The 23,752-nt window shown below is 40.2% G+C and overlaps 1 protein-coding gene across 2 annotated transcripts in view; it reads left to right on the forward strand.

The window, feature by feature from the left end:
• LOC126191437 (CDK5 and ABL1 enzyme substrate 2) overlaps nucleotides 1-23,752 on the forward strand; it is a 172,930-nt gene that overhangs the window by 75,588 nt on the left and 73,590 nt on the right. For both annotated transcript variants that reach the window (XM_049932312.1, XM_049932313.1), the window contains exon 4: nucleotides 10,862-10,982. In XM_049932312.1, coding sequence (XP_049788269.1) covers nucleotides 10,862-10,982 — 121 coding nt within the window. The remainder of the gene's footprint in view (nucleotides 1-10,861; nucleotides 10,983-23,752) is intronic.

The following is a 23,752-nucleotide window of genomic DNA, read 5'->3' on the forward strand; positions in this document are numbered from 1 at the left end:
GTTTGCTGTGGCGGGCGAGGTCAGAGTTGCGGAACTGATGTTGGAGCTAGAATCAACTAAATAGTATTGCTGTCAGAGATAATCCAAGATGAAGAGGCTACCATTGTCCTGTGTTGCTGAAATGTGAGGTGGTCCATTGCTACATGAGATGAGCTGGCTTTATTGATAATCCGTCTGGTGCACTTGTTGCCAGCTGCATGACTCTTTTGAGTACGCAGGGCGGATGGCAGTTGTGCATGGCATCATCGAACTGTGCATGATACCAGCAGAGACATGAGGTGGTGGCCTGAGGTGCAGTTCCCATTAGTTTATTTTGTTGACACAACTGCGTGGAGGTCATTGTCCCTGGTGGGAGCTGAGACATGACAGTCAGTGACAGTAAGATGTGGTTAAGCTGGCTTGGCTGTCACAGGGAGCAGTGCACACAGGCTGGTGCTGCTGTCTGTGCATTATGATGTAGTTGTCAACTGAACTGATACATTGCTGGTACTGAGTAACAGCAAAAATTCTGTAGTCCAATGGTTCTCACTGATTGGCGAGCATGGCAAGCTGCAGTTGAGATGGTAGATGTCCACAGCTTATGATAGAGCATCAACTGATAGTTGATTAATGTTTGTAACTGTTGTGTTATCTGTTTGTGGTAGATCACTTGCTGCAGTTGCTCGTAAGGAGTCCTGGAAAGGCGTTGCAGAAGTGCTGATTCATTGTAGAATATTTGTTGCCCACCATTGGTGGAAGGATGTGCATTTTCACCGAATGGCAGAGTGTGATGAATTTTGCAGCGTCACCAATAACATGAGCAGCTAGAATGCTGTCCACTATGGAGAACCATATGGAGGGCTGATTGGATTGAAATGGTGGTATCTTGGGGTGAGCACTCAACCAGTTGGAAACAACCTCTGCGTGTGATCATGCCGTTTGCCGTGGAAGTGTTGGTGAGAGTAAAATAGGTGAAGGTGCCAAATCCGTACATGGTGCGGTTGATAGCATGGGCAGACTGTTCATCTGTATGTTTGGATGGGTCAGCACCAGGTCACAAATTAGTTCTTGTGGTATTGAAGAGACATCATTCACAGCAGGTGATCATGGGTATGATCAGTCAGGTAGTAGCAGTTGAGAATGGGTCACTTGCCAAACAGGAGTTTTGGTGACAAAGCACAGTGAGTCAGTCATAGGACACCATTGTTTAACATGATCCACAGTTGTTGATGCACTGCACTGGCTAGTGCCACTGTTACTTTTAACAAATAAATTTCTTGGAAGAGTCAGTTGCAGAGCATTGTATGTTGTGGCACTTCACTCATATGCGTAATCTGCAAATTGCGATAGATAGTGGTTACACTATGGCTGTGTTGTTGATGTTTAACATCCAGTTCACTCCATATTTGCCATAGTTCGCAGTCAACGCAGATCACCAGTGTAGATCCATATGATGAGGGTATGGTGCGAAACATACATAAGACAATATGATACAGACTTTATACTTTACTATGTCCAAATAGTACACAGTGAGGAAGCACATTTAAATCATTTGAAACCATAGAATGCGCTTTCACTACACAGTCTACACGAAAGAAATGGATGTTACACCATGAAACAGACACAAATTTGAATACAGTGAACAGTGGTGAAGAAGAAGAAGAAGAAGAAGAAGAAGAAGAAAATTGACATGGGGGAGGTTTTGAATATGGCTTGCCCGCTTGGAATTCTAACACCATGACCCCTTAACCACAAGGCCATCACTTATTGAGGTATGTGCATTTCTTGTCCTTGGATCATTCACATTTTCTATTTTACCCTTGTCTAATCTAGCACCTAGCTCCATCATATCAGTACTTAAGTGTGCATAAAAATGTTTAAAGCAATCCAGCATAGTCACCTCCAAGGCTCTCGTAACATTAGTGTTTATAACTCCAACATTACCTTTACAATTACACTTAGCTTACCAAGGTAGCAGTTCTGGCCACCATCTTTACTGTGGCCACTTGTAGTTAACAGCACAGCTCTACCACTACCACTCCAGTCAACCACAAAGACGCTTCAGTGAGTGCTGAACACAGCTTAAAGAATTTCTTGCCGTGCTTGCCTGGTTGTGGTTCTGATAGAAAACGGTGGTGATGCAATGTACTTCAGGGCTGGATGCTGGGACACAGCTGAAGCTGATGCTTGAAATGCGGCAAATGTTATCCCGGACGAGACACAAGTTGAAAATATGCTCACTATTTTTTATTTGCTTAAATTTGCCATATTTCGTGACAGTACCTTTTCCATTAGACGATTACACGGCGATATAGTCTTGGCTTCAGTTGTCTAAGTATGATTCCACAATGCATCTTTGTTGGTTGCAGAATTGACGTGGTTCAACGTGTTTCTCTCATTTTGGTGTTTCAAATACAGTTTCTTCAAATGTAGTTTCTTCTTTTTTAGTTAATACAAAAATAATAGTAACATACTTCAAAATTATATATGACGGTGACCTTCACATTGTTCTTCCGTCAACACCATGTCAACACACACCAAGAGTTAGCTGCCTACTTAGTACAGTCAAAGACGACTCTAGCGTCAAAGATGTTTTACACCACACACAATCTTCCAGTTGTAATCAGTCTCTTTGCTATTCTTCGATACATTTTCTAATAGTAATCAATATGCTTTTACTCTCAAAAACAGAAGTAAATTAACATATAATAAGACAAATTATAATAAATCCTGACAAAAATATAAGAAAACATTTACAATTCGGTATCGACAAATACGGTAAAAAAATTACATCTCCCAGATCCATTACATGCTGTTGATGGATGAGCCTTGAATGTGATCTGTGACTGCTACTGTGAAGTTGTTGTGGACCTTATAACATAACTGAAGTCCTCCTGTGGACAAAGAACTTCCAGCTCATGGACCAATTAATTTCTTCTTCAGTATAAACATAGTCAACAGATATATTGATTGTTTGTCGACTAGTCAGATCTTCTGAAAATTCTTAAGCTGTAGTGCTGGCAATTGCTTTTGCACTACGGCATAATGTTGGCTGTTGACCTTCATTGCTAAGGACAGCCATCCTGTTTAATGAGGATTCTTCTGATGAAATCTGTTAAATTATGCTTCTCATCGAATTCTTGTTTGATTTTCAACACAGAAATGTTTATTGTGCTGTTGGTCACCAAGATGAGATATTTAGTACAGTATGTGATGTGCTATTCTTGTGAGTAAATTTAATTAATAATTCTGATCATTTACCGTTTGAAGTACGGAGTCTGACTAACAGTGTGTGTCTTCGTTAACGTAGACTTCATCTCCCCCTGCACTACTTCTGTTCTGGAAATTAAAGAGTTCTCTCACAAATCTCAACTTTCCAACAAATAAGTAGAGGCCTTCTTCTTTAATATCAATATATTGCCTGATTTATTATAATAATCAAACACCTCTTTGTACTTTGACAGACAAACTGTATCAATATATGTACTCGGTAAACTTTCATTTGATAGTAATTGATGTTCATTCTCTCCTGAGTGGCAGCTAACTGAATGACAACCAAAACGTTTCCACTGCTGTTATGACGTCATTCTGTTTGTCACAGCAGTTGTTCTGCCATGGCGCATACGATACCTCCAGGACAGGGTCCGACGACATGGAATAAACCAGCCAATTAGCAGTTACAGCAAAGCGTTGTAAGAGTGCTATCATCATTTCAAATTGGAGATACACTACATCAGTCCCACTGCAGAGTACATTCACATACACATCACTTCATCAAAGTGGCATGTTACACACCACAGGTTCCATCCCCTTAGACAAATGATGTGAAGATTGTTATGAAATGTACACACACGGCTGATAATGCTAAGGCTAAACATATATTGAAAGGAATTGCAATCATTCCCTATACCAGATTTGTCTACTCCAAATGCAGAAATGATTCCATCTAAGCTCTTTAAAGAGTGAAGTAATCATAGTATAGACTAGTTGTCATACGTGGATTAACTCCAGATAACTAGTAATCACTAAGCTCTAATCAAGAAATCCTTATACCATTCCATATTTATTACACATGGATTTCTCACAAAATCCTTAACCAGTAATCATCAACATACACATTACATAGCATAAATTAGTTCAAGATTACATGCACATCTCTACAGAGTAATCATTCAGTTAACATGGATTCTCAAAGTAACTTATATTCATGACAAATTCTGATCATAAACCAGGTTTACGTATCTCCATTTCTTTGTATGCGTAGACTAACGGCAAGTAAGGCTGATAAAACACACACATCACTATTTTAATCATCAATACTTCCATTCTTCAGGATGAGTATTAGACACTTCTTTGACTAGTATAATGTCAAATGAGTATTAACCTTATTTCCATCATGTGTTAACTACATCCAGAGATTACTTGCATCTCACACCTCTGGCAATATGATAAGCTTACATTTTCAAGTCCTGTCATGGTCTCCATAATGAAGTTTTCTGTCAAATGAAACGTTTTCTTACTTGGATAAAATTTTGCGACTGCCATTAGTTATTACTTCTAACCTTCAACTTTTTGCTTCAATGATCTGGACAATAATGTGTATTTCACCATAGTTGCAGACTACTTTATTTCTGCATCTTCTTCTGTCAGATAGCTGAAATATTTTCTCAATTCTAGAGCTCTACTAAATTATCTAAACCCTTTTTCCAAAAACAGTCAAATACTAACTTTTGCTTAAAAGCAGGAAGCACTTCGTAAGAGTGCGTGCTAGCGTAACATGTACTCTGTAATTGTATAGATAAAAAATCTACTCAACAAGTGGCCGCAGGAGAACAAATATATATAAAAAAAAGGATTTTATGTATGCTGGCTTTTAGAGTCAGTGGCTTCTTCTGGTAGAAGGGTTGAAGTAGGAGGAAGAGGGGTGAAGGAAAAGGACTAGAGAGGTTTAGGGAAAGGGGTGGAGTTCAGAAAAGCCATCTAGAACCTCAGGGCAGGGGAGACTTACCGGACAGGTAAGTCCTATCCAGTAAACCTCTCCTGACTCGAGGTTCTGGGTGACTTTTCCAAACTCTACCCCTATTTGTAAACCTCTCCAGCCCTTTTCCTTCAACCCTCTTCTTTCCACTTCAACTCTTCTACCAGAAGAAGGACCCACTGGCTCCGAAAGCTTGCTCACATAGTACCTTCCATAAGTGTGTTCTCCTACTGCCACTTAGTGAGTAGATTTTGTCTATCCAATCACATTATATTGTCAAAAATTGATTATTTTCATTGTTATAAAATATACTCTGTACGACATGATGTGAATGACAGATCTCTCAGACCTTAATGGTGGCTCAGCTTCTTCTTTTGTTTCCATGACAGCATGCCGATTGTCATGATACTCATTGCTCTATGCCCTGTGGCACATCTCCAAGCAGGGATGAGACTGCACGGAAGAAACTGTCCAAATAAGTGGGAATGTGAATTGAGGTAAAGGAGCTACTGTCATCCTGCCTTGCAGAAATGCTGTATCCATCCACATCGGATTTCATGCACAAATGAGATAAAATTCCCAAACAATGTATAGATCTCAACTTACTATTAAAACTAAACAATATTTTCAGGATGGTGGTCATCATTCAGCAATAATATAGACATAATGCAACATATCACTTCACCAAAGTGACATGTTACACCACCATGCACCATACAGTGACCTGCAAAGTATATATGCAGGTTAGACATATTAAAGACATTGGCCATTCTCCATGGCTGGCAGCAACAGAGTGCCTGCTCTTGGCTCTTGGCCCCTTCTCTCTCACTCGTCTGATTTCACATCTGACAGTTATAGAGAGAGTGTCCACTGCATGAATTCATTGTAAAATATATGTCTGACCACATATGTTGTTATATTTAAGTGGAGGCTGGGTTTCATACTGTCACAAGTGGGGTTGGAATTTTGAGTGCCCGTGGTTTTACTGAATCCTAAATTTTGAATATTTCCTTAAAAATAATCTATAGCTTACATCATACAGTCAGTCAAGTCTACAGTAAACTTTAAATAATAAAGATTAAAAAATACCTCTCACAACAGAAATTAGAGTTTTCAGTTAAATACTGTGTGTGGAATAGATAAAAGGGGGGGGGGGGGGGGGGGACGAATAGTAATGTTAGGAGTGATATCGGAGGAAGTGAAGCTCTTGCTCCATGTTATATTTAAAGCCGTAAAGCCATTTTCAAATATTTGGCTGGAATACACTTTAGTTTTCCACAGCTAAAATAAATAAATAAATAAGAGAACCTCTAACTTTACGGTAATGGAAACAAAATGAAGGGATGATTTACTTAATCCTATGACAGCTAGTCTGACTATTTTTACATGTGACTCCATTCCCACCCACTGCCTACTCATTGGCATACTAGAGGCTTCCTACCTTTACAGTATTTTTTTCACTGTATGATATGTCTTCTATGTACTAAGTTTCACTGACATTGTTCCAGTGATACCTGGATGCTTGTTTTTCCTTGTCATCACTTCCTTCTCTACTTTGTGATGGTATTTTCTTCTGGCAGTATCATATATGTGCACAAAGTTTGGTTAAAATTACTGTTGGCATTTCAGAACTGTGCTCACATTTGCAGCTTCATGAGAATGTATTTTTGAACATGGTCTTGAGTTCCTTCTTTGAAACTTGTACATTGCCACTTTTTCTGTCATGTAACCATTAAAATTTGTTTTCTACCTTTTACTACCACAAACACTGCTTTAAGTTATTATTATTATTATTAAACAGTGGAAACTCCAGTTGGGAATATCAACAATATTAGGAAAAGGATAGATTGACACTCACCGTAAAGATGACATGTTGAGTTGCAGACGGGCACCATGAAACGACTGTTAACACGGAATAGCTTTCAGCCAAAGTGTTCCTCCAGTCAGAGCTGCTGGTGTTTATGGTCATGTGTGCATGAGGTGTGCTTGCTTGTGTGAATCTGTGTGTTTTCTTTGCTGAAGAAGGCGTTGACCAAAAGGTATAAAATGTGTAACAGTCTTTTCTTTGTGCCTGTCTGCTGCTGAACAGGTCGTCTTTATGCTGAGTAGCAATCTACCCTTTTCATTATATTGTTATTATTGTTATTGTTATTATTATTATTATTATTATTATTATTATTATAGCTTATTTTTCAGCTCCTCTTCCACTGCACCTAATGTCGTGCTAATCCAACACTCTGCCAATAAAGAAAATTGCCTTACTCCTGTCAAGAATAAAGTCCCATGTAATCTTCCTGAAAACTTGTTGGCACTTGGTATCCCCACTGGTGGATTTCTTTAACTTTTAATATATTGTTAGTACTGTTGTGATCCAGGGAGCTATGATTGCATTGCAAACAGAAGATAGAACATGGAGTGTGGATGAATGGCTCAGTTCATGCACAGAGGCACCAGTGAAGCAGTGGTATCTGCAATGACATTTGTTTATTGTGCAAAATGTACAGAGTTATAAGTGTCTTCAGAGTGGCATTGGCAGCCGAGCTGGAATGCACATGCTGTGAAGAAGTGCTGATAGTTTGTCAGCAAGTTGTGACACTGCTTCTGCAGGTCAGTGCTATGGCCACATGCTGTGGTGGTGGTGGTTGAAAAGGTACAAGAAAAGTGTCACCTGCCCAGATGTTCCTCAACCAAGTGCAGCTTCACCTCAGCACTCTTGTAGTCATCTTGTCGCACACTCCAGTGGAGACTGCTGACTGTTGTGTAGGATGCCAGTTGCCATGAAGTCTATGCCCTTATCAGCCACTGTGGATTGACCAAGACAATAGCACATGCTCATGATTTGACCAAGTGGCTTTGCAGATATTCCTTGCCTGTTTGGTGTGGAGATGGCAACTTGCAAATAATTCCCAATGACCTGTAGTGTAGGAGGGCTAGCCACACACCAGTCCTCCCATCCATGATAACACAGTAGGCTGTAACACAGGGCACCACTGTGGTGAGCCTCAAAATGGCTGCATCTTGATGTTGAAGTGAGCAAGCAAGTAGCAGGTTGCCCATGATTGATAAGCTCGTTATGATTTCTCTGAAACTCAAAAGATTGTCGCTCTCTCTGATTCTAGCGACATGCTCAGAATGGAAGCATAAATGGTCGACCCCCTATCTATGAAGCAGTTGCTCTGGGTGTGTGAGCACTTTTGTACTCGTTTATCTACACATACATCTACATGTTTACTCTACAGTTCACAATTATTTTCTTGACAGAGAGTTCACTTAACCACCTTCAAGCTGGTTCTTTACCATTCCACTCTTGAACAGCGCACAGGAAAAATGAGCACTTAAAACTCTCCGTTGAGCTCTGGTTTCTCTTATTTTATTACAATGATCATTTCTCCCTTGTTTTTAGACGCCAGCAAAATATTTTTGTATTTGAAGGAGAAAGTTGGTGATTGAAATTTCATGAGGAGGCAAACGAAAGACACCTTGTTTTAATGATATTGCCATCCAAATTCACATATCATATCCATGGCACTCTCTCTCCCATTTCGCAATAATACAGGACAAGCTGCCCTTCTTTGTACTTTTTCAATGTCCCACATCAGTCCTATCTGATGTGGATCCCAAACCACACAGCAGTACTCCAGAAGAGGAGGAAAGTGTAATTTAGGCAGTCTCTTTAGCAGACTTGTTGTATTTTCCAAGTGTTCTGCCAATAAAATGCTGTCTTTGGTTCACTTTCCTCACAATATTATCTGTGTAATCATTACAATTTAAATTATTTGTAATTGTACTCCTTAGATATTCATTTGAATTCACAGCCTTTAGATAGGTGTGATTAATGGTGTAACCGAAATATAGCGGATTCCTTTTAGTACTCATGTTAATAACTTCACACTTTTCATTACTGAGAGTGACTTGCCACTTTTCACACTATATACATATCTTGTCTAAATCATTTTGCAGTTGGTTTTGATCATCTGATGGCTTAACAAGACAGTAAGTGACAGCATCATCTGCAAACAATCAAAGAGGTATGCTCAGGTCTCCTAAATCCTTTATGTGAATCAGGAACAGCAGAGGGGCTATAACACACACATTTGGAAAATGACAGATATTACTTCAGTTTAACTTGATGACTTTCTGTCAGTTATTATGAACTATTACCTTTTTGACAGGAAATTATGGATCTAGTAACACACATGAGATGATACTCATAGGCATGCAATTTGATTTGAAGTGGCTTCTGAGGAACGGTGTCAAAAGCCATCTGGAATTCTAAAAATATGGAATCAATTTGACGTTCCCTGTCGATAGTACTTGATACTTCATGAGAATAAAGAGCTAGCTGTGTTTCACTAGAACAATATTTTCTGAATTTGTGTTGGCTGTTTGTCAATAAGTTGTTTACTTCTAGTTAATTCATAATGTCTGAATACAGTATATGTTCCAAAATCCTACCGCAAATTGACATTGGAGAACACAGTATATGTTCCAAAATCCTATTGCAAATTGACGTGAGTCTGTAATTGATCGGATTATTCCTATTTCCTTTTGTGAGTCATGGTGTGACCTGTGCAATTTTCCAGTCTTTAAGGGTGGATCTTTCAACTAGCGAGCTGCTGTATATGATTGCTAAGTACGGAGTGCCGTCAGCATTCCTTGGCTCAGTGTTGTAATTCATTAACTATTCCAGGTCACTGACATCAGTTCTGCCTATGTTTGATTTTACAGTGGCACTTGGACTATGAAGTTACATTGCCTTACTTCAAAGTGCCTTGTTATGTAAAGCAATAGTGTTTGTGTTCGCCAGCCAGTGTGGCCGAGCGGTTCTAGGCACTTCAGTCTGAAACCGCGCGACTACTGCAGTCGCGGGTTCAAATCCTGCCTCAGGCATGGATGTGTGTGATGTCCTTAGGTTAGTTAGGTTTAAGTAGTTCTAAGTTCTAGGGGACTGATTACCTCGGATGTTAAGTCCCATAGTGCTCAGGGTCATTTGAACCATTTGTTTGTGTTTCTGTCTGCCATGCTCTGAGGTTGTGTGGCAATGCTTGTCTCATGCCCTTACACCTGTTACATTGGTGGTATGCCCCGTTGACATTCTGATTGACACACTGGCCCAGTGTTAACTGCCTCTGTTCTTAGCTCATATGGTGGAACGTTTTACAGAATTCAAACATGCAATAAAATTACTCTACAGCACAACAGTGCATAGACTACAATTAACTGTTTGTGCTCATTTCACAAAATCTTTTTGCTCTGTGACAGTAATTTCCTGCATCATGTTACTGAGGTTTGAGGTTGTTGTTGTCTTACATCTAAAAATGACAATTCAAACAGCATCTGAGAGCTGTCTCATCTGGGAGTACGTTTACCCTACAGGGAAGCTATCATTTACATCTATCCCCCCCCCCCCCCCAACCCCTTACAGCCTCTAGACACACTACCTTGCTTACATACTCTGCCTCCCACAACAATCCTTCATCCTGGAAAACACCCTCTCCAGACTCAACACTTTCATCAACCTTCTTCAGAAAACCTAACCCCAAAATCAGGTTAGACCATGGGCTAGCATAGGAACCTCATTTCCTTTTCCCCTGAGTGTGAGCATTTAGTCAACACCCAATCTGCTGTACAACATGTAGCCAAAAGCACTTTGGATCAAGCAGTTTTGTGTCATCTGTGACTGGTCGTCTTCCACCTTATCACTTCCTGATAGCCTTTCCTAAATCTCCTCCCATTGAGTTTAACATCTCAGCTGTGTAACATGTTTTGATAGTGAAGTGTTGCGGCTTTTGACCAAATTGTTCATTTTCAAAAGTCATCTGTATTAATTGGAGTACCATACTATACTTACACATATTTTTGAATTGTGTACTCAGTATGTGACTTTGTGAATTCTTGTTCCAGAAATGAAAGAAGAGAAGGAGGACGGAGACGTCATGCATCAGGCACAAGGCCATTATCATCAATCAATGACGGCAGAGATCCATTTGATCTTCTAGGCCTGGAAAAAGGTCAAGATGGGCAAGTAGGTTACGATTTCTATCCAACAGTACTACATGCACAAGTTACTGTTTAAAATTGGAATGGTTGTACCTTTCACCATTAATTTAGATAATATTCTTTTAAAAACTGTGCAGTGGTTAGTGATTAAAATGTGAGGAATTTTTTGCTGTATTTTTAGCTGAACTTTTCAGTCAAATAGCCCTTCATCTCCCTCTTGGTATGTGCCTAGGAGCCTCAGTTTTTCTATCTTTGACAGTATTCTATCACTTGTCATTCTCTTTACAAGCCCATACAACTGAAATCTTGATGATTCTATCCTGTAAAGGCATTTCCTTTGTCATCTCCCTGATCTCTTCATTGCTTATTCTGTCCATCCTTGTAACTTCCACTCTGTTTCTGTGAAATTTCATTTCATGTGCACATATCTTGCTTAAATCCCTTTCTTTATTGTTCATATTTCTTAAGAATAGGTCAGGATAGGAACAGAATATGATTGCTACATTATTCTTTTGGTCTTCTGTGGAACATCTTTATTCCACATGCAACTTCTGACACTTGTCAGAAATGCTTACCTTCCTCTTTCATTGAAGTCCATCCCATGTCTTTTGTTTGATACCATTACATATTATAGAAAGATATTCCGAAGTGTCAACTTGACATGATTGCGACAGGGAAGAAGGTGAGGACTGCCCCAGGTTTCAGGTTGGCAGATTAACTTGGCATGTTATTAGCTTATTTTGTAGAAGCTAAAGAAACTTTAAAATTAAATGTACAAGAAAGCTGAAAGGTATTTAAGAACAAAAACATTATATACCATTCTGGTGCAGAAGAAAGACCAAACTGTATAAAATGATGCTGAGAGTAAAAGATAACATCCCTCTTGAGAGAATAGAGAAGACATAAGTTAATCCCCTCCCCTACTATCAGTAGGTGTCATCCTAGGCATAGACATACAACTCAAACCTTGATGATTCTATCCTTTCCTTTGCAAGTCTAGTTTTGACTCGGGAACTACTAGAGTTAGGACTATCAATGCAGAGCCACTACTAAATATTTCATATATATTAATATTTGCTACATTTGCCAGAATGCTGTATCCATCACTCCATTAAGATAATCATTGAGGAGGATGCTTACCTCAATAAACTGATTTGGTGTGGTCCTGTGTTTCCTCAGTCTTCGTTTTTTCATGCTGACAGTGTCATCATCAATCTACAGGAAAAATTTTAACTGCTGTCATATCAAATAAGTAATTGTCCTACACTTCTTTCGGTGCCAAAGTCTTTAGAAATTTTACCATGAAATTTGTGCCTTTCTCTAATTATGTACTTGTAAAGTATAAGTAATTTTGATCTCAAAAAGAATACTTAAAAACATTTCCTTTTTTCCAGAGCAGTGTTCCCTACGAACTGCTTTGGTCGAATTGGAAATGTTTGCCTCTTAAATAGCAAAACCCCCCAAAGTGTACTTTTCTTCGCCAGTTTTCATGTGTAGTGTGCTCCTGTAGGCTGTTACACATAACCTCTATCCTTCTATCATTTACAAATAGTTTGGAAGATAAATATGAACCTCCCGTTCCAGGAAATGAAAATACATTTACAATAGAAGCTCTTCTGCTTTTGACTGTTCGCATGAACATTGAAACACAGTACCTCTTAATACAGTTCCCCACCCCCCCCCCCTCCCACCCCCACCCCCCTCCTCGTATAACTTGATGATGTACCTATACTAAAGTGGAAACAGTGCTGCAGTGGCAATAGTTCGGCAGCTCCCACTTTAAACATGGTAACACGTGGAAGTCAGTGGACGTGAGGTCAAGCTGCGTGGAAGTTGATCTATGTTTTCACACTCAAACTTCTCCTAAAAAGCTGCTGTTGCCACTTTCATTTAAGCTTGCGCATTAACATGAGGCACCACATCTGATAGCAACAGCTTTCATTACGCTCTTTGTACTGAATTTTCACTAGAAACTTTATTTATTTGTTGTGTGCTCCTGTATGAAACACAAATATACACATCTTAACTAGAATCTAAATACGAGGTGTGTGAGAAAAGTAATGAGACTGTTTATCTACCAAAGTTTTTATTTTCTTCAAACAACAGTATTGTTGACTTCAAAGTAGTTACCTTCAGCAGTTATAAACCGGCTGAGTCATTCCTAGACGTGGTAGCAGCTCTGAAAGCCTTCAACTGGTAGGGTTTTTAATACAGCAGTCACATTCATTTAAATGTTCTCCAGAGTCCCAAAATGACGACCTTTTAGAACATATTTCAATTTTGGGAAAAAAAGGTCACAAGGACTCAGATCAGGTGAATAGGGGTGCTGTGGAACAACAGGAGTGCCTTTTGAGGTAAAAAAAAAAATTCAGTTATTGGAATGGTCATGTCACATGGAGTGTTGTCATTATTGGAGCATCCACTTGTCTGCAGTTTCCAGTCTCACTTGATTCACCCTTCCCCTGAGCCTTTCAAGGACATCTCGGATTCTCCAAGCATAGTATAAAACTTGGTGGCATAACATTGTTCTAAATTCCTATGTTTCTTCTTCGTAACACACAACAAAAATGCAACTTCATGGATGGCATTATCAGAAATCTAATAATGGCCATAGGAAATACTGCCAGAAAAAAGCTGAGGGTGCTTAGCCTTGCATTCAAAAATGACAACTCCACATTGGAACCCCATCTTTGGATATTAGTTTTATCCGTTTAACACCAGCTTGGATTCAGTTGAGTGACTTCCAGGTGGTCAACTCTTAAATACTGTGTGTTCCTGCTGTTGTCCAGGTGTCATTTCATTTTCACACTGTGTTTGTAGTCTAGTTTGTTGTGGTGAATGACTGAGTTGTTTTAAGGAAACTCTTTCTCAACTTTACTTGAGAATGTGCTTTCTGGTAAATAAATAGACTGATGTTATTAATTTGGTCTTTTCTTTTCTTGTATTACTTCTCTCATCACCGATGGGACACTAAATCATAATCTTCCTCCTTCCTTCCTTTGTTATTTCTCATCAAATGTCGAGGAGCAAGAAGTGCAGCAAGACAGAAGACAGACTGTAACAATGCAGCAATTGGCTTTGATAACTATGAGGGTCATTAAGTAATTAAAGAGACAAATTGGTCTGGGGAAAAAACTGTTCAGCAGGGCAAGTTTGGTACTTCTGTGGTTTTAATTTCACATCATTGGGATGAGCTCTGATCAGCTGATGTATCAACATCTTTTTATTTATAACCTCAAAAATACATTTCAAGATGGCAAGTCTGCTTGAAACATCCACATTAGTTGAACATTGTTCTGTTATTTGTTTTTTAATTGCTGAAGGCAAGAAACCAGTGAATATGTACTGTTGAATGTCTAAAGTTTATGGTGAAGGTGGTATGAATCGTGCAGATTTTTACAAGTGGATAGAGCAGTTCAAAAATTGTAGCGACTCAGTGACTGACGAACACCGTTCTGGCCAACCAGTTGCAGTTTAAATTCCCTCACTTGAAAGTCGAATTGATGACATTATTCATGCCGACTGCCATGTGACTGTGGAAATGATAGTTGATAAGGTTCAAATTAGTACTGGTACAGTTCACAACATTATCTGTAACAAGCTGAAGTACCGCAAAATATGTGAAAGAGAAAGTGAGCACTTCCTCAACAAATTTTAACTTGTGATGAAACTTGGGTTCACCATTAAGAGCCAGAATCATAAAGACAAAGCATGGAGTGGAAGCACACCAGCTCACCTGTCAAGAAAAAAATTAAAACCCAAGCATCAGCAGGAAAAGTCATGTTAGTGGTGTTTTGGGATGCTGAAGTTCCAGGTTTTTGTAATTATCTCTAAGAACAGCATATAGTGAACAGCGAATACTTCTTGGATTTGCTTTTAAACAAGGTGAAGCCAGCCATGAGAGATAGACATCGTGAATTTCAGAGGGAGGTGTAACTCTACAGGAAGACAACGCACTCCTCATATTGCTCAACTAATCCATGAAACCATCAACAAAGTGGGCTGGGAACTACCTCTTCATCCCCCTCACAGTCCTTATTTAGCACCTAGTGATTTCCATTTGTTTGGTGCACTGAATGAGGCATAATGTGAGAAGAGGTTCCAGGACAACAAGGACTTGAAAAAGTTTGTCGGGAATTGATTCCAACATCAAGATAAAGAGTTCTTTGCAGCTGGAATAAAAAAGGTTGTAGCCCATTGGAACAAGTGCATAAATGTTCAAGAGGATTATGTTGAAAAGTGGAAAAAGTATTGAAACTTCCTGGCAGATTAAAACTGTGTGCCCGACCGAGACTCGAACTCGGGACCTTTGCCTTTCGCGGGCAAGTGCTCTACCATCTGAGCTACCGAAGCACGACTCACGCCCGGTCCTCACAGCTTTACTTCTGCCAGTATCTCGTCTCCTACCTCAGATGGTAGAGCACTTGCCCGCGAAAGGCAAAGGTTCCGAGTTCGAGTCTCGGTCGGGCACACAGTTTTAATCTGCCAGGAAGTTTCATATCAGCGCACACTCCGCTGCAGAGTGAAAATCTCATTCTAGAAAAAGTATTGTTTGGTAAAAATAAATGCTTTTTTTCTCCAGACCAATTTGTCTCTCTAATTATTGAATGACCCTCGTACATTCAATGCTTTTATATGATGTGATCTGTACCACACAGGGCATACAAACATAGCTATAGAGTGACAGAAAAAAAGTGCAGAAGTTCTCATAGTTTTTTGTTGTTCTCCCCAAGTTGTTCCCATCAGTTTGTGCACGATATTATTGCTGGCAGCCACTTTCATCTTGGTGTTCTTTATTATCGAGCTACGTTGTATTCTAGTGTTGTTCCATCCCAGAAAAGATTTAGAACATCTCTTTGCATCCCTATTCCTCAGATGTAAAATACTTCTGTTTCTCATTGAGTTTGGCTTGACCTGGTTGTTTTTATACTGTTGTCGTCGTCGCTCCCCATCTTTTCATTACGAAGGCGTCAGCCAGCATTGACACAGTACATGGTTAAACAGGTATTAGAGCAACTTAAAATAACAATACATCCTCAGTCCGAGATGAATTTTCATTACATGGCTTTAAATTTTAATATGAACAAATGATACTTTACCATTTGTTTAAACATACACGAAAATCAAAATTTTGTGGTGTGTGAAAAATGTTATTGGATTGGATGGGGACTTCATTGAATTTCTCAAATTGTGTACTAGAGATAAGTGTCACTGACCTGTTGCATTATAATGTTATAGTTGACTAAAACTAAAACTTTTATCCTAAGGTTTGACCGTACCATCAGAGATTTCAGCAAACTACATTTGGATTCAAATGTTATGCAACATGTAATAATAAGTCTTAAGTGTATAAGGACTGGGGGAAGGCAGTGAAAGGGGAAGCTGTTAGTTAGAATTTTGCACTGGGCAGAATTTAATCATCATTAACACTTGGTTTAAGAGTAATGAAGGAAATTTATATATACGGAAGAGACTTGGGGACACGAAGGTTTCTGATTGATTATACACTCCTGGAAATGGAAAAAAGAACACATTGACACCGGTGTGTCAGACCCACCATACTTGCTCCGGACACTGCGAGAGGGCTGTACAAGCAATGATCACACGCACGGCACAGCGGACACACCAGGAACCGCGGTGTTGGCCGTTGAATGGCGCTAGCTGCGCAGCATTTGTGCACCGCCGCCGTCAGTGTCAGCCAGTTTGCCGTGGCATACGGAGCTCCATCGCAGTCTTTAACACTGGTAGCATGCCGCGACAGCATGGACGTGAACCGTATGTGCAGTTGACGGACTTTGAGCGAGGGCGTATAGTGGGCATGCGGGAGGCCGGGTGGCCGTACCGCCGAATTGCTCAACACGTGGGGCGTGAGGTCTCCACAGTACATCGATGTTGTCGCCAGTGGTCGGTGGAAGGTGCACGTGCCCGTCGACCTGGGACCGGACCGCAGCGACGCACGGATGCACGCCAAGACCGTAGGATCCTACGCAGTGCCGTAGGGGACCACACCGCCACTTCCCAGCAAATTAGGGACACTGTTGCTCCTGGGGTATCGGCGAGGACCATTCGCAACCGTCTCCATGAAGCTGGGCTACGGTCCCGCACACCGTTAGGCCGTCTTCCGCTCACGCCCCAACATCGTGCAGCCCGCCTCCAGTGGTGTCGCGACAGGCGTGAATGGAGGGACGAATGGAGACGTGTCGTCTTCAGCGATGAGAGTCGCTTCTGCCTTGGTGCCAATGATGGTCGTATGCGTGTTTGGCGCCGTGCAGGTGAGCGCCACAATCAGGACTGCATACGACCGAGGCACACAGGGCCAACACCCGGCATCATGGTGTGGGGAGTGATCTCCTACACTGGCCGTACACCACTGGTGATCGTCGAGGGGACATCCAAACCATCATCGAACCCATCGATCTACCATTCCTAGACCGGCAAGGGAACTTGCTGTTCCAACAGGACAATGCACGTCCGCATGTATCCCGTGCCACCCAACGTGCTCTAGAAGGTGTAAGTCAACTACCCTGGCCAGCAAGATCTCCGGATCTGTCCCCCATTGAGCATGTTTGGGACTGGATGAAGCGTCGTCTCACGCGGTCTGCACGTCCAGCACGAACGCTGGTCCAACTGAGGCGCCAGGTGGAAATGGCATGGCAAGCCGTTCCACAGGACTACATCCAGCATCTCTATGATCGTCTCCATGGGAGAATAGCAGCCTGCATTGGTGCGAAAGGTGGATATACACTGTACTAGTGCCGACATTGTGCATGCTCTGTTGCCTGTGTCTATGTGCCTGTGGTTCTGTCAGTGTGATCATGTGATGTATCTGACCCCAGGAATGTGTCAATAAAGTTTCCCATTCCTGGGACAATGAATTCACGGTGTTCTTATTTCAATTTCCAGGAGTGTATAATGTTAAGAGAGAGATTTCAGAATCATATTTTAAATTTTAAGACATTTCCAGTGGCAGATATGGATTCTGACCGCAATGTACTGGTCATAAACTGTAGATTAAAACTTAATAAATTGCATAAAGGTAAGTAGTTAAGGAGATGGGTCTTGGATAACTTCAAAGAATGGCAGGTAATTGAGATTGTTTGAGGGTGCATTAGTGAATATGTAGTTTTAAGAGATCATACAGTGAAGCAGCAGAGGTTCAAAAAGGTAAAAAGACAGGGCCTAGTAGAAATCCTTAGATGACACAGGATATATTGAATTTAATTGATGAAAGGAGAAAACATAAAATGCTGCAAATGAAGCAGGCAAAAGGGAATACAAATGTCTAAAAAATGAGATTGAGAGGAAGTGCAAAATGGCTAAGCAAGAATGGGTAGAGGATAAATGTAAGGATTTAGAAGAGTATTTCTAGGGAAAAGATATATTCTGCTTACAGGAAAATTAGAGAGACTTTTGGAAAAAAGAGAAAGAGCTTTGTGAATATCAAGAGCTCAAATCAAAAACCGGTCCTAAAGGTGAAAGGTAGAAGGAGTATATAGAGGGACTATACAAGGAAGATGAACTTGAAGGCAGTGTTATAGAAAGGGAAGAGGACATTGATGAAGGTGTGATGGGAGATATGATACTGCAAGAAGAATATGACAGAACACTGCAAGACCTAAGTGGAAACCTGGCCCCTGGAGTAGATAACATTCTGTCAGAACTACTGATAGCCTTTGGAAAGGCAGCCATGACAAAACTCTGGCATAAAAGATGTATGAGACATGTGAAATACTCTGACTGCAGGAAGAAATTCCAATTCTGAAGAAAGCAGTTGGTGACAGGTGCGAAAATTACAGAACTATCAGTTTAATGAGTCGTGGTTGCAGAATACTAACAGAAATTCTTACAGGAGAATGGAAAATGTGGCAAAAGCCAACCTTGGGGAGGATCAGATTGGATTCCAGAGAAATGTAGGAACATGCAGGGCTACATTGACCCTAGAACTTCTCATATTCGTAGAAGATAGGTTACAGGAAGGCAAACCATGTTTACAGTATCTGTGGACTTAAACAGAAAGCTTTCGACACTGTTGACTGGAATACTCTTTGAAATTCTGAAGGTAGCAGGTGTAAAATACAGGGAGCAAAAGGCTATTTACAACTTGTACAAAAACCAGAAGGCATTTGTCTCTACCATGAAAGGGAAGCAGTTGAATGAATGGAAAGTGTCTTGAAAGAAGGATATAAGATGAACATCAACAGGAGGAGAACGAGGGTAATGAAATGTAGGCAAATTAAATTGGGCAAGGAAATAGATTAGGAAATGAGACACTAAAAGTAGTAGATTAGTTTTGCTGTTTGGACAGTGAAACAACTGATGATGGTTAAAGTACAGAGGATATAAGATATAAACTGGCAATGGCAAGAAAAATGTTTCTGAAGAAGAGAGAGTTGTTAATATTGAATGTAGGCTTAAGTGTCAGGAAATCTTTTCTAAAGATGTTATTAGTCTTGTGTGCGAGTGAAACATTGATGATAAACAGTTCAGACAAGAAGAGAATAGAGGCTTTTGAAATATGGTGCTACAGTAGAATACTTAAGGTTAGGTGGGTAGCTCAAGTAACTAATGAGAAGATACTGAATGGAAATGAAGAGAGAAGAAATTTGTGGCCAACTTGACTAAAAGAGGGGATTGATTGACAGGAGACACCAAAGGACCATCACTTTGGTATTGGAGGGAAGTGTGTGTAATTGTGAGGGGGGTGCTGAAAATCGTAGAGGGAGACCATGAGGGAATACAAAAGGATGCAGGTCACCATGGTTATCAAAGGTGAAGAGGCTTGCTCGGGATAGAGTAACATGGAGAGCTGCATCAAACCAGTCTCCAGATTGAAGACAGTGACAAGAAGAAGAAGAAGAAGAAGAAGAAGAAGAGTCCATGTTTGAAAAAATCTACGGATAATTCCAGATCAATTCAGACTAAGAGATCCAACAATTACCGAATGCAAGTTTTCTCTCCCCAGAAACTGATCAAGTTGACTGTCCCTGCAGGTCTGGTCTGGAGGAGTAGACTTAATGTTGACAGTGCCAGAATTTATCTAAAAAGCTGTTAACCTGTGTCCATGTAACATATCACAGTAAGAATGAGTGTGAAGAAGGACTTTGTTTTACTGTATGCGTATATTCAATTTTAAGAAGGAAGCTTGAGTGCGTAATGATAACATGAAAATTACCATAAGAATACTTCCATGGCACAGGTATACCACGTAGGAGCAACAACACCAATTTAACAGAACAGGGCTTTGCATATGTCAAGATAATCATCTCAAAAAGAACATGTTTTAGTAACAGGTGCAGAACATGTGACAGATTTTTTTACTTAAAAGTCCTTAGGGATTGCTTGGAAAGTAGGCACCATTTTATATTTATAAAAGCTTGTCATGCGTAGCATATGCTTAAATTTATCAGCCACTTGAAGAACCAAAGTTGAGGCAGGCTGATGAGCAGATTAACTCTTTAAGTGACAAAATTTTTTCCAGCATAAGAATGGAATACACACCAGCATGCACTCTTTGGAATAAAACTGCTCAATTTATTGTGTATTTCATACAAATGTATAAAAAATTATACATTTTATGTCTACTATATATTTATATGTACCAGTGTCACTAAAAGAGTTAAAATAGTGGAAATTTGTGGTAACTACCCATCCATGGTGGAACTGCACAACATCCTTAACACTGCCATTGGTGTTATATCATGCACAAACTTGATAAATATTGATGTAGAGGAAATAAAGGAATAGTGTAAAAAAAAAATGGTGTGAAAGATGTTAAAAACAAAACATGAAGAAGATAGTGAAAACCCACTCATTTGCATGTCTTCATTCAATTCAGTTACCTAAATAACATTTGAGAAGAAGGATTCGGCAACACACACATCAGCTGTTAAACTTGGCATTAACATTCTGTTTGCAGTGTTGGATGTTGAATAAAATAAACTGTTTTCCCAACGTCAGAAATATTTGTCGTAGAAAAGCATTCGTCAGAAGTTATTCTGCGTCCCTCTAAGGGCAAATGACCCTGCTGTATAGGGATCGTATAAATTGTACTACCCTGGTTTCTCCTTGAAGGTTCACAATACCACTAGGAGACATAATATCCTCAGACGACTCCACGCAAGGAGTTTTACATGATGTCTTCCAACTTTAAGATACTGTATCTCACCACTGTTTGCAATACTCAGCTTGCACATAGTTGCTTCTCTTGGTGTTTTTGTAAGTGAACAACATCACAAACCACTATAGTTAATTATGTATGCCATTGATTTGCACTACACCCATTCCATTCACTTTCATGGGTGATTTGAAAGGTTTATCTAGATCATAAAGCTTCCAGTGATCATATTTTGATCCAAGAAAAGCAATATTTCTGAAATGGAAAACTGTGTGTTTGCCTTTATGGTCAAAAGTCTTAAGTGGACTAATGGTACCTTTAAATTGTGATTCCCCAAGTGCTTTGATTTCCAAGGTGAATGAGAATAACCACAGTGGTGCTTGGTGACCTGTCAATGCACTTACAGCTTACCTATCTTATTTGTGTGTTCGAAATGAAGGTTTCTCTGAATTATCGCATATACTCATAACAGTGTGATTTGACAGGATAACTGCTGGCTCTCACAATATAGGTGTGGATGTAAAACAGCTGTATATTGGGTCATTTTGTCATTAAAACAACAATTAAACACTGGTTTAAAATTTTGTATCAGTTATTTACAATGCTGTATACAATATTTTGTCAGGTATGCTGCAGATCTGGAATACATTTCCATAGCAGTTAAATGAAACCTGTTGTACCATATAATATTTTTTATTAGACATTTCACATTACATTTTGGTTTTTGTTCTCCTTTGTACTTTGGTTACTGTTGTTATAATGGCCAGTAATCGTAGATACAAATTTGTTTGAATGGCTGGTTTCTGTTAGTCTACACTTTTACCAATCCCATTGCCTGTGAAGATGACTGTGAAGTTACAGTCCAACCTCAGTTAGCAGAGCGAAGGATGGGAACCAGTTTTGAATAACAAATTTGTTGGTTAACCCATGACCCACTAATGTGCACTACAGAATTTTGTATTGCAGTTACAGTACGTACACTACTGGCCATTAAAATTGCTACACCAAGAAGAAATGCAGATGATAAACGAGTATTCATTGGACAATTATATTATACTAGAACTGACATGTGATTACATTTTCACGCAATTTGGGTGCATAGATCCTGAGAAATCAGTACCCAAAACCACCACCTCTGGCCGTAATAACGGCCTTGATACGCCTGGGCATTGAGTCAAACAGAGCTTGGATGGCATGTACAGGTACAGCTGCCCATGCAGCTTCAACACGATACCACAGTTCATCAAGAGTAGTGACTGGTGTATTGTGACGAGCCAGTTGCTCAGCCACCATTGACCAGATGTTTTCAATTGGTGAGAGATCCGGAGAATGTGCTGGCCTGGGCAGCAGTCGAACATTTTCTGTATCCAGAAAGGCCCGTACAGGACCTGCAACATGCGGCCGTGCATTATCCTGCTGAAACGAACGGTTTCGCAGGGATCGAATGAAGGATAGAGCCACGGGTCATAACACATCTGAAATGTAACGTCCACTGTTCAAATTGCCGTCAATGTGAACAAGAGGTGACCGAGACGTTTAACCAATGACACCCCATACCATCACAACGGGTGATACACCAGTATGGCGATGACGAATACACGCTTCCAATATGCGTTTACCACGATGTCGGCAAACACGAATGCAAACCGTCATGATGCTGTAAACAGAATCTGGATTCATCCGAAAAAATGACATTTTGCCATTCGTGCACCCAGGTTCATCTTTGGGTACACCATCACAGATGCTCCTGTCTGTGATGCAGCGTCAAGGGTAACCGCTGCCATGGTCTCCGAGCTGATAGTCCATGTTGCTGCAAACATCATCGAATTGTTCATGCAGATGGTGGTTGTTTGCAAACATCCCCATCTGTTGACTCAGGGATCGAGATGTGGCTGCACGATCCGTTACAGTCATGCGGATAAGATGCCTGTCATCTCAACTGCTAGTGATACGAGGCCGTTGGGTTCCAGCACGGCATTCCGTATTACCCCACCGATTCCATATTATGCGAACAGTCATTGGATCTCGACCAATGCGAGCAGCAATGTCGCGATACGATAAATCGCAATCGCAATAGGCTACGATCCGACCTTTATCAAAGTCAGAAACATGATGGTACGCATTTCTCCTCCTTACACGAGGCATCACAACAACATTTCACCAGGCAACGCCGGTCAACTGCTGTTTGTGTATGAGAAATCGGTTGGAAACTTTCCTCATGTCAGCATGTTGTAGGTGTCACCACTGGCGCCAACGTTGTGTGAATGCTCTGAAAAGCTAATCATTTGCATACCACAGCATTTTCTTCCTGTCGGTTAAATTTCGTGTCTGTAGCATGTCATCTTCTTGGTGTAGCAATTGTAATGGCCAGTAGTGTACTTTTGAAAGCTTTTGAAGGTCTAACAAATTCAGAAACCTCTGGAGGGTACACTTAAGATCTGTATTAAAGTAAAAATTTCATTTTTAGTATTGCAGTATCTCAACACATAGTATAAATACAATACTGTACTTAGTAGTTTGTTGCATATGAATCACTCATTCAAAAAACTTAGTAATTTTTGTTTGTTCTTGTGTCCCTTCAAATGTTTTCAAGCACTAATGTTCCCCCTCCCAATCTTTTTCATTAGAAGGATACCAGCGAGCATTGACTCACTGCATTGTTCAACAGATCTTAGGGTGAC

This window comes from Schistocerca cancellata, chromosome 6 (genome assembly GCF_023864275.1).
Source record: "Schistocerca cancellata isolate TAMUIC-IGC-003103 chromosome 6, iqSchCanc2.1, whole genome shotgun sequence".
Lineage (NCBI taxonomy): Eukaryota > Metazoa > Arthropoda > Insecta > Orthoptera > Acrididae > Schistocerca > Schistocerca cancellata.